Source organism: Bubalus bubalis, chromosome 12 (assembly GCF_019923935.1).
Source record: "Bubalus bubalis isolate 160015118507 breed Murrah chromosome 12, NDDB_SH_1, whole genome shotgun sequence".
Classification (NCBI taxonomy): Eukaryota; Metazoa; Chordata; class Mammalia; order Artiodactyla; family Bovidae; genus Bubalus; species Bubalus bubalis.
This window is the reverse complement of record NC_059168.1, coordinates 20,869,021-20,881,927: the sequence shown is the minus strand read 5'-3', so window position 1 is coordinate 20,881,927 and position 12,907 is coordinate 20,869,021. Positions and strand designations below refer to the sequence as shown.

The 12,907-nt window shown below is 41.0% G+C and overlaps 1 protein-coding gene across 2 annotated transcripts; it reads right to left on the bottom strand.

The window, feature by feature from the left end:
- Window positions 1-121: 121 nt before the first annotated feature.
- GEMIN6 (gem nuclear organelle associated protein 6) lies at window positions 122-4,207 on the bottom strand. 2 transcript variants are annotated; one of them, XM_006071193.3, is made up of 4 exons: window positions 4,055-4,207; window positions 3,571-3,690; window positions 3,213-3,356; window positions 122-770 (listed from the first exon to the last, which is right to left on the bottom strand). In XM_006071193.3, exons 3-4 carry the CDS (start codon window positions 3,335-3,337, stop codon window positions 395-397), a joined length of 501 nt encoding a protein of 166 aa, XP_006071255.1. In that variant the 5' UTR covers window positions 3,338-3,356; window positions 3,571-3,690; window positions 4,055-4,207; the 3' UTR covers window positions 122-394. The 2 variants fall into 2 exon arrangements, with proteins under 2 accessions (XP_006071255.1, XP_006071254.1); XM_006071192.3 differs by lacking the exon at window positions 3,571-3,690 and having other exon boundaries at window positions 4,055-4,200.
- Window positions 4,208-12,907: the final 8,700 nt, after the last annotated feature.

The following is a 12,907-nucleotide window of genomic DNA, read 5'->3' as shown; positions in this document are numbered from 1 at the left end:
CAAAAGTCACTGAACTGTGCGAGGAAAGCTAGTGAATTGTATAGTATGTTAACTGTAACTCAATAAAAATTAAAAAAAAAAAAAAGACACATCTAGTTAGAATAAGCAGTGTTAACAAGACTGCGATTTTACCTTAGCATTTTATATCGAATCTAACAGTTGCATCTTTTTCCAAATACATTTCTTGCCTAATAGAAATGGAGGTGTATTCCCATCAAAAGAAGAGATTCTTGTAATTCTGTTGTCCCCAAGTTAATTTTGTTTGAGATGTTATCCTTGCCCAGTTCACTCATTAGTACCGATAATCCCCATCTTTGATTTTACCTAAAACAACAAAGAACTTTCAAAAATATGAAATCTTATTTCAATCAGTACATCCATAGTTCTTAGCCTCTCATTGGGAAGCTTCAAGATGTCCTTGAATAAGATCCTGAACACGGGACAAAATAATCTCATTAGAACTGTTGCAATTTTCTGGACCATATGGTGGGTCTATAGTCAAGACCCCAGCCACACAGAGAGTCTTTCGTGAATCTCTCTGTTCGGTGATGGGGATGTGATTCTTCTCCAGCCATTTCTTCAGGCTGTCCTTCCTCTTTTCCAGATCCTCAGGGCTGTATGCTTTGCAGTCTCCAGACATGAACAAATGCATCAGCTTCTCTCGCATGCTATGGTCCCCTTCATTCAGAATTTCAACAGTCTGTACAGCATGTCCCATAATTCCAGTCACAGACATGCTGCCATCTTCAAGGAAGTTCACGAGGACAATACTTTGGAGGAAAAATAAGTTCAGACCACAGTTGCAAAAGAGAAACCTAAAGGCCCATAAAACTAAGGAAGCAATGAAATGAGCGCATCAACCCCAACAGGTCACTAGAACAATAGGGAATGTTCTCTCCATTTTAAATTAATACTCTCACCACGAAATGTTTTCACGTGTTCAATATGAATTCTCTGAGGGTCCTAAACATCTAAACCTTTTGTCCAGCTAATCATCGTGGGATGTAGTTAAAGCATTACTTTAAAAGTTATGAATGTTTTAATATGTATTAGGAAAGAAGAGAGTACAGATTTAACTTTTAGAGTTAGGAAACAAATGAATAACTCCCCTTCAGGGCAGACCAAAGAAATAACACAGCACAAAATTAATGAAACAGAAAACAGAAGAGTCAAGTCAGTAAGAGGATCATCAAAGCCAAAAGCTGGTTCTTTGAAAAGGGTATATAAATTTCACAAAACTCAGGCAAGATTAATAAAAAAAGAAAGAAGGCACACATAAATAGTATTAGGAATAAGGCAGCAAAAATTAATAGTATAAAATATTAAAAACACATTTAAACCATTAATTTGGACACTTAGAAAACTTCCTAGAAAATACGAATTTCTACTACTGACTCAAAAAAGAGAGAGAATGCAAATAGTCCTATAACCTTTAAAAAAAAAAAAAAACAAAACCTGAAATAACCAGGTTAAAATCTTCCCATGGTGGGGGTGAGGCGGGGGGGGGGGGGGGGGTGGCTGGCAGGGGTTGAGAGGGGGAAAGGCCCAATTTTACCACAAAATTCTATAAAATTGTTAAGAATCAAACATTTCCAATCCAACCAATCCAATTCTCCTAAGGACTGTAAAAGGGAGATTATGCCATAACTCATTTAATGAGGTTAATATAACCTTGATACCAAAAGCAGAGGACAGGATTAAAAAATAAAATTATAAGCTAATCTCACTTATGAATACAAATGAAAAATCCTAACTAAAATACAATATATATGATAGGATATGACACAATGTGACATGACAGAATTTCATCATGTCTACCCATAATCCCAGTCTATGAGAAAACATCATACAAACCCAAATTGAGAGATATTCTGTTAAATACCTCAGCAAAACTCTTCAAAAGTGTCAGGGTCATGAAAAACAAGTAAATTAAAAAAGGACTGAGAAACTGCCACATATCAGAGGAGACTAAGGAGACACGGTGATTAAATGTAACGTGGGACCTTGGACTGAATTCTAGAACAGAAAATCCTTGGCTTGGAATCCATAAAAAGGCCATCAGTGGAAAAACTGATAAAATCCAAATGATTGTAGTTTACTTAGTGAAAATTTTTAGTTCTGACAAATGTTTGATGGTTGTGAAAACTGCTAATATTAGGGGAAGTTAGATACACAGGTACTCTCTGTACTTTCCTTGCAATTTTTCTGTAAATCTAAAATCATCCCAAAATAAAGTGTGAGTGTATCACTACCTTTAAAGTAGCCTTGCAAAAAATAATTCTGATCCTAATCACACCTCTAGATATGAATACCAGTTTATAAGAAATACAAACAATAAAAGAACATGTTAAACTACACCATGATAATGCAATGAGCTAAATTCAGAGTGTGCTCAATTCTAAGACAAATGACTCCATTTCTTCAACAAAAAATAACAAGGAAAACCAAAGAGAAAGTACAGAGTTACAGATTAAGATTCTTAAAGAGACGTATTAACAAGTTGATAGGCCAACATTAAAGAGATACTTTGGAAACAATCAGGAAAACCTGAACTCAAACTAGGAATTAGCTAATATTAAAGTTACTATTACTTTTGTTAGGTGGTTATAATGGTATGTGGTTACATTTATTAAAGAGTCCTAATCTGCTAAGAGATATATTTAAGGATTTATGAACAAACTTTAGTCAGTAATAGGCTTTAAAATATTTGGAAGGCGAAATAATATTAGTGTTTATTATATTACTCTCTTCACAATTGTGTATATTTGAAATTCTCCAACAAAATGTAATTAAAAGGAGTGTCTCATTTCTACAAACTTGGTTGGTGTGACAGAAATCTACAGTTTGACAGTATTTAGGTTCAAAGGAAATTAAGTACTTATATGAGAAAATCAGTCTTTCATTTATTTATCTGCTTTCTTAGTATGGATATGGCTTCCTTGGTGGCTCAGACGGTAAAGCGTCTGCCTGCAATGCGGGAGACCTGGGTTCCATTCCTGGGTCGGGAAGATTCCCTGGAGAAGGAAATGGCAACCCACTCCAGTACTCTTGCCTGGAGAAGTCCATGGACTGAGGAGCCTGGTAGGCTACAGTCCATGGGGTCGCAAAGAGTCAGACATGACTGAGTGACTTCACTTTTCTTTTCTTTGGTATGGATATAACATATAGGCAGTGCAAGGGGGTGATTTCAGGGAAGCAGGACTCGTACTCACTTGGCAGAGACTGGGTCTGTGGTTAAAACCCATCCTTTATACTCCTTGTCACTGGCTGTTACGCTGACCGCTTTGTAAGTGTAATCTTGCCATTCTAAGGGGCCTTTCTTCATCCATTCATTCATGGTAGCCAGCTGGCTAGATCTAAAACAACCACCAGTTAGGATTAATATATATGTTCCCCCCAAAGAAATGTCTTACCCCTAATTTCCATTCTAGAGGTAGAGAACACCAGCGATTTGCATCATCTTCCATACCAGAAAAAGTTAAATTTTACTATTCAGTCTGAAAGCCACGGGACCACGAGTTGCTGCGGGGACGCGTCTGGAGTAATTTATCTGGCACACTTCTATCTCACCTTTCCAATCTCAATTCCAGACCGCCTTGACGTTGGCTTCGATCTCCGCAGATGCTCAAACCCTTTAACTCAGCTCTCCTTCCATCAAATGAGCTCACTCCACACCACTATTAACAAAAACTGAAAAAAGAAAACTCCTCTGATATCCACCCAGTCCCTCTAAGTTTTCGCTGGATACCGCCAGGGAGAGGCCCCCGAATCTGTGACAATTTCATCTAAAAACTTGTTTTTCATACAGACCAGCAAGCAGCAGCTAACACAGGATTAAATGATGCCTAATAAACATTAACTTTTCTTTTTTCTTATTGTTTCATCAAATAAATACCTCTATCATTCTTTCAAATCAACTCCCACCCCAAAAAAAACTTGTTCAGAGATGCGTAAACGAAGCGACAGCACCCGAGACCCACAGCCGCATGATACTAAGAACTGTACTCAAACCAGGTAATAATTAACGTGTAATCCTGACAAATGAGAAAAATACCAGTTAAAACTCCTAACAGCGCCCGATTCTCGTCAACCACGCTGGGAGGAAGGAGTCGCTATGGCTGAACCCGCCCGACCCCAGCGTGCTTTGCTCCATGTCGTCACTTCCTTCCCCCAGAATTCTCTGTTTTGTAGTCCGTGGCCTTGTCACACCTCTGAGAGTCCAGAGACCTGGGATGATAAAAGTAGGGTGCAGGATGTGGGCAGGGGATAAGATTTTTTTTCTGTAATAATAATAAGCTTCTTTGTTCGCGAGGGTCCCCCCATTCATTGCCATTACTGATGGACATTTTAAAATAAAAATTTTAAGAAGAAAGACTTGTGCCACTTCCTCCACTGGAGTAGAAATGGAATTCCAATTTTGCCATGAATCAATCCTTCATGTAAATCCTAAAACTCTAGAAGTGTGAGGTGACATTGCCTTGGGGAAGAGATATAGAACCAATGTATTTCCTGTTTGCCCTATAGTAAGGCAGTTAAGATGCCTACTCTTGAGATGTGTCTTTGCTACAGTCCTGATGCCAAAGCCTTTGACTGCGTGGATCACAATAAACTGTGGAAAATTCTTCAGGAGATGGGAATACCAAACCACCTGACCTGCCTCTTGAGAACCTGTATACAGGTCAGGAAGCAACAGTTAGAACTGGACATGAAACAACAGACTGGTTCTAAATAGGAAAATGAGTACGTCAAGGCTGTATATTGTCACCCTGCTTATTTAACTTATATGCAGAGTACATCATGAGAAACACTAGGCTGGAGGAAGCACAAGGTGGAAGCAAGATTGCCCAGAGAAATATCAATAACCTCAGATATGCAGATGACACCACCCTTATGCCAGAAAGTGAAGAACTAAAGAGCCTCTTGATGAAAGTGAAAGAGGAGAGTGGAAAAAGTTGGCTTAAAGCTCAACATTCAGAAAACTAAGATCGTGGCATCTGGTCCCATCACTTCATGGGGAAACAGTGGAAACAGTGGCTGACTTTATATTCCTGGGCTCCAAAATAACTACAGATGGTGACTGCAGCCATGAAATTAAGATGCTTGCTCCTTGGAAGGAAAGGTATGACCAACCTAGAAAGAAAGAAGAAAGAAAGAAAGTGAAGTCGCTCAGTTGTGCCTGATTCTTTGTGACCCCATGGACAGTAGCCTGCACCAAGCTCCTCCATCCATGGGATTTTCTAGGCAAGAGTACTGGAGTGGGTTGCCATTTATGACCAACCTAGACAGCATATTAAAAAGCAGAGATATTACTTTACCAACAAAGGTCCATCTAGTCCAGGTTATGGTATTTCCAGTGGTCATGTATGGATGTGAGAGTTGGACTATAAAGAAAGCTAAGTGCTCAAGAATTGATGCTTTTGAACTGTGGTGTTGGAGAAGACTTTTGAGAGTCCTTTGGACTCTCAAGGAGATCCAACCAGTCCATCCTAAAGGAGATCAGTCCTGGGTGTTCATTGGAGGGACTGATGTTGAAGCTGAAACTTAGAGCTTCCCTGGTGGCTCAGATGGTAAAGTGTCTGCCTGCAATATGGGAGACCTGGGTTTGATCCCTGGGTTGGGAAGATCTCCTGGAGAAGGAAATTGCAACCCACTCCAGTATTCCTGCCTGGAGAATCCCAGGGACGGAGGAACCTGGAAGGCTACAGTCCATGGGGTCGCAAAGAGTCAGACATGACTGAGCAACTTCACTTCACTTCACCTGATGTGAAGAGCTGACTCATTGGAAAAGACCCTGATGCTGGGAAAGACTGAGGGCAGGAGAAGGGGACGACAGAGGATGAGATGGTTGGATGCCATCACTGACACAATGTACATGGGTTTAGGTGGACTCCAGGAGTTGCTGATGGACAGGGAGGCCTGGCGTGCTACAGTTCATGGGGTCGCAAAGAGTTGGACACGACTGACTGATTGAACTGAACTGAGGAGGGTACAGAAGCTGGAAAGAAAAGCCTAGGATAGGGCTGAATTAACGCCCACATAGAAAAGTACAAGGGACTTGCTTCCATCACAAATCTGGTCATGTACTTGGTTGGCTTCTGGAATGGTCCAGAATTTTTCCAGACTATGATCCTGAAAAATGGTGCAAGGTGGTAAATTTGAGTTCCTGCAAATCTGCAAATGTAGATTTAAAAAAACTGAGTTAGAGGACTGTCAAACAATACAGGAAATACCAACAGTTAACCAGTTTTTCCCCTCACAACTTGGGATTTGGGTTCCATATAATCCTTGAAGTGTACTGTTTCTAATATTATCATTTCAAATAATCCTTACCCAAACCTTCACTCAGGCTTCCCTGGTGGCTCAGAGGGTAAGCGTCTGCCTGCAATGCAGGAGACCTTGGTTTGATCCCTGGGTCAGGAAGATCCCCTGGAGAAGGAAATGGCAACCCACTCCAGTACTTTTGCCTGGAAAATCCCATGGACAGAGAAGCCTGGTAGACTACAGTCCATGGGATTGCAAAGAGTTGGACACACTGAGCGACTTCACTTCACTTCAAACCTTCACTCACTGAATGATTGGCTTATGATATTAAGGTAGCTTTTGTAGATAGTATTTTGCCATCTAATCTACAAAATCTAATCTAACCTCTAAGTCCTCTATAAATCTACAAAGAACTAATATAAATAGTAATTATTATTGTTATTGTGCTGCTGCTGCTGCTGCTAAGTCACTTCAGTCATGTCTGACTGTGTGCGACCCCATAGACAGCAGCCCACCAGGCTCCCCTGTCCCTGGGATTCTCCAGGCAAGAACACTGGAGTGGGTTGCCATTTCCTTCTCCAATGCATGAAAGTGAAAAGGGAAAATGAAGTCGCTTAGTCGTGTCTGACTCTTAGCGACGCCATGGACTGCAGCCTGCCAGTCTCCTCCATCCATGGGATTTTCCAGGCAAGAGTACTGGAGTGGGGTGCCATTGCCTTCTCCGATTGTTACTGTAATGTGAAGGAAAATATTTGAATTCCTAAAAACTCAGCCCCAAAGAGATATTTGTGACAATGGGTCATGTGCATTTTAAGCCTAGTGTCTATATTGCAGAATGAAAGACTTTGGCCTCTATTTTATATACATAAAATTCTACAGGTAGTTGCTAGCCTCGAGCTTACCCCTCAAGTTAGCCCCTTTAAAGCCATGAGTGAAAATAAAATAAAATAAAGCCATGAGTGAGACAGGGCCACTTCCCTCCCATCTCTCCCCTCTCCCTTTAGTCTCCTAACTAAAGGCTCATTACCAGATTTGCTGATACAAATCACTGACTTCTAGCAAACTGAACCCAGCCCATTACCTACACAAGTTCTCAGACAGACCCTCTCCTGTATCTTGTCCTCAGTGAGTTCAGAGGGTGTGGCTTTTCCTTTCCCTGGTCAACTCTTATCCTTGTTCCTCCTGGAGCCTCTCATCCCCAGTTGATATCCTTTCTCTCACATTCTCTGCTCCTTTGGCTGTGCCATGTGGCACATGGGATCTTACTTCCTTGGCCAGGGATTAAACCCATGCCCTCTGCACTGGAAACATGGCAGTTTTAACCACTGGACCACCAGGGAGGTCCCTAAATTTTGTCTTTTAATTTGAAAGCCTTCAGATAGGTTTTCTCTCTTCTTTACAACTAGTTTCCACCACTTTTACTATTTTACACACTTGGCTGATTCATGTGTTTAACATTTCCTGCCTAATTCCTATAGGAAATTTGAGTTTTTGACTCTGGAATAGTCCCTACTGATAAATGAATAAATTAGCAGAGTAAATTATACCTTAATCTCTTGCGAATTTGGTGAGAATCAGTCTCAATGTGTCTAGTCAACTGTTGGGCCAGTTAAAGGCCAGAACCAGGACTGTGAGTACCAATGTCAAGGAAATGCCAGTTGCAGGATTTCTAGTTGGATCTCCATACAGACTTCTCCAGGTGATTTCAAGAGCTCACTGTCACCTTGCCCCCTTTTCAACTGTGCCCTCTGATACCATTTTATAGCTTGTTGTTATTCACATTTATATTTTGGCAGTTACTGTAGGTTGGTTCATTTAACAATCCTTTCCCACAACCTCCTAATGAGGCTTGAAAGCTAAAAATCTTCAGCTTCCCTTGACAGTAAAAGTGACCACAGGAATACTTCTGGCCAGTGAGACATACACAGAAGTACCTAAGAAAGCTGTCCATTCCAAAATAAAACAGAAAATTCTCCTAAGGAGGCAAAAACCTTTTTGATCCTTTGATCATTTCTCCTCCAGCCTGCCTGGATGTATGGTAGCCACTTTGCACTGAGGAAATATACATAAGAGCTACATGCCACACAGAAAGATAAAAGAAAGAAAAAGATCCACAGCAGACCTGAACTACCTACCTATTTTATTTGGGACAAATAAACTCCTTTCTGTTTAAACAACTATTTCAAGTGTTTCCACCCCAACAAAATCCTTTTCTAATTTATCTCCCTAATAAAATCCTCAAGAGAGAGAGCCTGTTTTGTCTTTATATTCTCAGAACCTTGTTCAATGCCTGCATATAACAGGCATTCAGCATAGATTTGTTTAGCCAATTAATAAATTTACTGTTCTTTGGGAAAATCTGGGACAAAACAGAAAACAGTAATTTAAGCAAAGAGTTACTTACTTCATAAGAGACCAAGATAAACTAAGAACAGAAAAAGCAAATTGATAGGTCAAATTTTAAATTGGCAAATCAGGTAACAAAGGGACCTTTGCTTTTTTCAAGAAAGTAATTTAAATCCACTGCACTGAAGACTACAGTGTATTACTATCCTTACTAATAGTAGCAGTAGTAATAATAAAAATGCTATTAACTCAATCTTAATGAACATATAAACCATTGTCCTTATTTTACAGCTAACGAAACTGAGGCACAAAAGCCCAAGGCCACCTAGCTAGTTAGTGACAGAGCTAGAATACAAACCCAGGCAGGCAGGTCAAAGCCTGCCCTCTTAACCACTGTATCATACTAATTAAATAATAGGGAATAACTCAAGTATAATTTGTCACCTAAAAGCCTATTTTTAGTTAGTGAGGAACATGCTTTTCAACTAAGTGTTCTAAAATACCAGCTTCCCATTGTGCTCCAGTTGGTTGTCTGGACACCCAAAGTACTAAGTTAATGTGTTTCACCCACGTGTTCTAGCAAACTAAACTCTCCCAGCAAATTCTGTCTCCAAGGGTAACTGTAAGAAGGATATACCCAGTCAGATATAATATTTTGGAAGTTAGAATTTTATCCTTAAAGCAGGTAAAACCAGAAGAAGCCCCATTCCTACAGGTGCTGTTTGCTCTCAGTGTAGCTCATTAACAGTGGCAACAGCATAGATGCAAGTGGCTTAATGATGTGGAAAAGCTGATCTTCAGAGGAATTATACCTTATGGAGGGCAACTAAAGAGAAGCTATGCAGTAACTAAACTCTCCATCAAACAACCTAGTCTTTTCTTTTTTTCTATCCAGTGAATTTATCCTCTTGTCCTCCTTCAATTATTTTCAGAAGGTTTATGTGTGTGTGGAAAGGAGGCCTCTTTCTTCCCTCTTTTGTGGCAAATCATAAGCCCATATTTGAGCTTCCTAATGAAAAAGGATAAAATAAAGCACTGATCACACAGGGGAAGATGTAGTCTCTGGTATAAAAAACCAACAAAAAGAATTGTGTACAAGGGAAAACCATTCAAGAGTCTATGCTATTCAGTATATCATTGTTTTGAAATGTCAAGATCTTAAAGTCTTTTTTCTTTCTTTAATAATTAAATAAAAACATTTACAGGGCACTGGGATTCCTAGTATAGCTACTTCCCCTATTTTATTTGTGAGCTGTCTACATTATTCAGTGAGATATTTAAAAAATACTTTTTTCTTTTCAAAAATGTTGCCTAATTGGTAAATTTATTACTTATAAGAGAGCCAGTATGTTTTAAAATGTACATCATGGAGTTAGAAGATGGTGGAGGAATAGGACAGGGAGACCACTTTCTCCCCCACAAATTCATCAAAAGATCATTTGAAAGCTGAGCAAATACCACAAAACAACTTCTGAATGCTGGCGGAGGACACCAGGCACCCAGAAAGGCAGTCCATTGTCTTCAAAAGGAGGTAGGACAAAATATAAAAGATAAAAAAACAGGCAAAACAGTTAGGGATGGATACCTATCCTGGGGAGGGAAACTTAAAAGAGGAGAAGTTTCCAAATACCAGGAAACCTTCTCACCGGCAGGTCTGTGGGAGTTTTGGAATCTCAGAGGGCAACATAACCGGGAGGAAAAAAATAAATAAATAAAACCCACAGATTACGCGCCTAACTGCAACTCCCAGCGGAGAAATAGCCCAGATACTCACGTCCCACCACCAGCAAGCAGGGGCTGAACAGGGAGGCACGGGCTGCACTGCTAACGCCTGGGCCTGAATGCCTTGAGGGCAATCTGAGGGAGCTAATGTGAGATAGCAACGCAAACTGTGGGATAGCCAGAGAGAGAGGAAAAAAAAAAAAGAGGAGAGAGAGAGAGAACTTTCCCATGAAAAGCTCTCACCTAAGACACTGCCGGCCCCGCTCACTGAACAAAGGACTGAGCAAATACCAGAGAAGAGCTAGTTGGCAGCGGACCGGCCCATCCCCCGCTGGAGGCAGGGAGGCAGGCGGGTCACAGCCAGAGCCAGAAGGCAAGGGGCAAACTTGGCCCCAGAGACAGGCATCCCCTACCAAACTTCGAGCAGGCTCCCAGATGCTAACCAAGTCTTCCTGGGATCCTGGATGGCTGACGTCCGCCAGGAAGGTTGCAGCCAGAGATCAGCTCTCCAGAGGAGACACATAGCACACTTGAGACAGCGCTCCTGCTGCACACCCAGGAAACCAAGCAGCTGGGACCCGGGAGGTGATAAGACACACTGCCCCACCTGGGAAGAGTGCACTCACCAAACACCTAGCAGCTCATCGCCTGAGCTGCTAGGACCTGGGAAGGGCACAAAACGCAGGCCCAACCAAGTCTGTGCCTTTGTGGAGTACCCGAGAACCTGAACCTGAGCAGCATAGATCTGGGAAGTGCACACAACCCAGGGCCCTCTTTAGACAGTTCCTGCAGAGCACCCTGGAGCCTGAGCAGTGTAGACTGAGAAAGCACACATGCCATGAGCGGGGGCAAAACCAGTGTGGCCCAGACACTGCGAGCACTCCCCACACACGCCAGTGATATTTGTTTGCAGTGTTCCTCCCTCTCTGCAGCACAATTGAACAAGTGTGCCTAAATAAATGACCACTTTGTTGCCCCCTTGGGTCAGGGCAGAAGTTAGACACTGAAGAGACTTGCAAACAGAGGAAGCCAAAACAAACAAACAAGAGAGAACGGCTTTGGAAGGGACAGGTGCAACAGATTAAAACCCTACATTAAACCCAGGATTTTAATGTAGCCTTCCACTGGCTACATTGGAAGGGACCCATAGACCTTGAGAAGAAGTATAAGGTGGAACAAGGAACTATCTGAAACCGAATTGACACACACTGCTCTCAACAGCTCCAGAGAAATTCCTAGATATATTTACTATTATAATTTTTTAATTTTTAAGTGCTTTATTACTCCTTTTTCATTTTTAAAACCTACTATTACTTTGAAAAAAAAAAAGACCCTATGTTTAAAGCAAATTTCATATTTTTTTATATAACTTTTGTGATTGTTTTGTTTTGTTAATATTGTATTTTTGAGAGTCTAACCTCTATTCTAGATTTTTAATCTTTACTTTTTGGTATTTGTTATCAATTCTATACCTTTAAGAATCCAATCTTTAGTACCCATTTTTACTTAGGAGTGTGATTACTGGGTTGATTGCTCTCTCCCTTTTTGACTCTCCTTTTTCTCCCCCAAATCACCTCTATCTCCTCCCTCCCCCTTCTCTTCTCTACTTAACTCTGTGAATCTCTTTGGGTGTTCCAGACTGTGGAGAGCAAATAGGGAATTTATTACTGGCTAGACTGCTCTCTCCCCTTTTGATTCCCCCTCTTTTCCTCGTGGTCACCTCTATCTCCCATCTCCCTCTTCTCTTCTTCATGTAACTCTGTGAACCTCTCTGGGAGTCCCTCACTGAGAATCTTTTCGCCATTAACCTAGATGTTTTACCATCAGTGCTGTATGAATGGAGAAGTCTTAGGCTATTCTTATAAGAATAAGACTGAAAGCCAGAGGCAGGAGGCCTAAATCCAAAACTTGAGAACACCAGAAAACTCCTGACTCCAGGGACCAACAATCAACAAGAGCTCATCCAAAAGCCTTCATACCTACAATGAAACCAAGCTCCACCCAAGAGCCAACAAGTTTAAGAGCAAGACATACCAAGTTAATTCTCCAACAACACAAGAACATAACCTGAGCACAAAAATACAGGTGGCCAAAAGTCACACCAGACCCATAGACACCTCAAAACTCACTACTGGACACTTCATTGCACGCCAGAGAGAAGAGATCCAGCTCCACCCACCAGAACACTGACACAAGCTTCCCTAACCATGAAACCTTGAAAGCCAGTCAGCCAACCCCACCCACAAGGAGGAATGTGCACAATAAAGAGGAACCACAAACTTCCAGCATACAGAAAAGCCACCCCAAACACAGCAACCTAAATAAGATGAAAAGGCAGAGAAATATTCAGCAGGTAAAGGAACATGATAAAAGCACACTAAACCAAACAAAAGAGGAGGGGATAGGGAGTCTACCTGACAAAGAATTCAGAATAATGATAGTAAAAATGATCCAAAAATTTGAAAACAAAATGGAGTTACAGGTAAATAGTCTGGAGACAAGGATTGAGAAGATGCAATAAAAGTTTAACAAGGACCTAGAAAAAATAAAAAAGAGTCAGTCAATAATGAATAATGCA

Bases quoted from the DNA above. Each gene is read 5' to 3' on its own strand.
- GEMIN6 (XM_006071193.3), bottom strand. From the start codon at position 3,337: ATGAATGAATGGATGAAGAAAGGCCCCTTAGAATGGCAAGATTACACT. The intron at 771-3,212 runs GTGAGTACGAGT...TTTCCTCCAAAG, and splicing joins ACAGACCCAGTCTCTGCCAA to TATTGTCCTCGTGAACTTCC.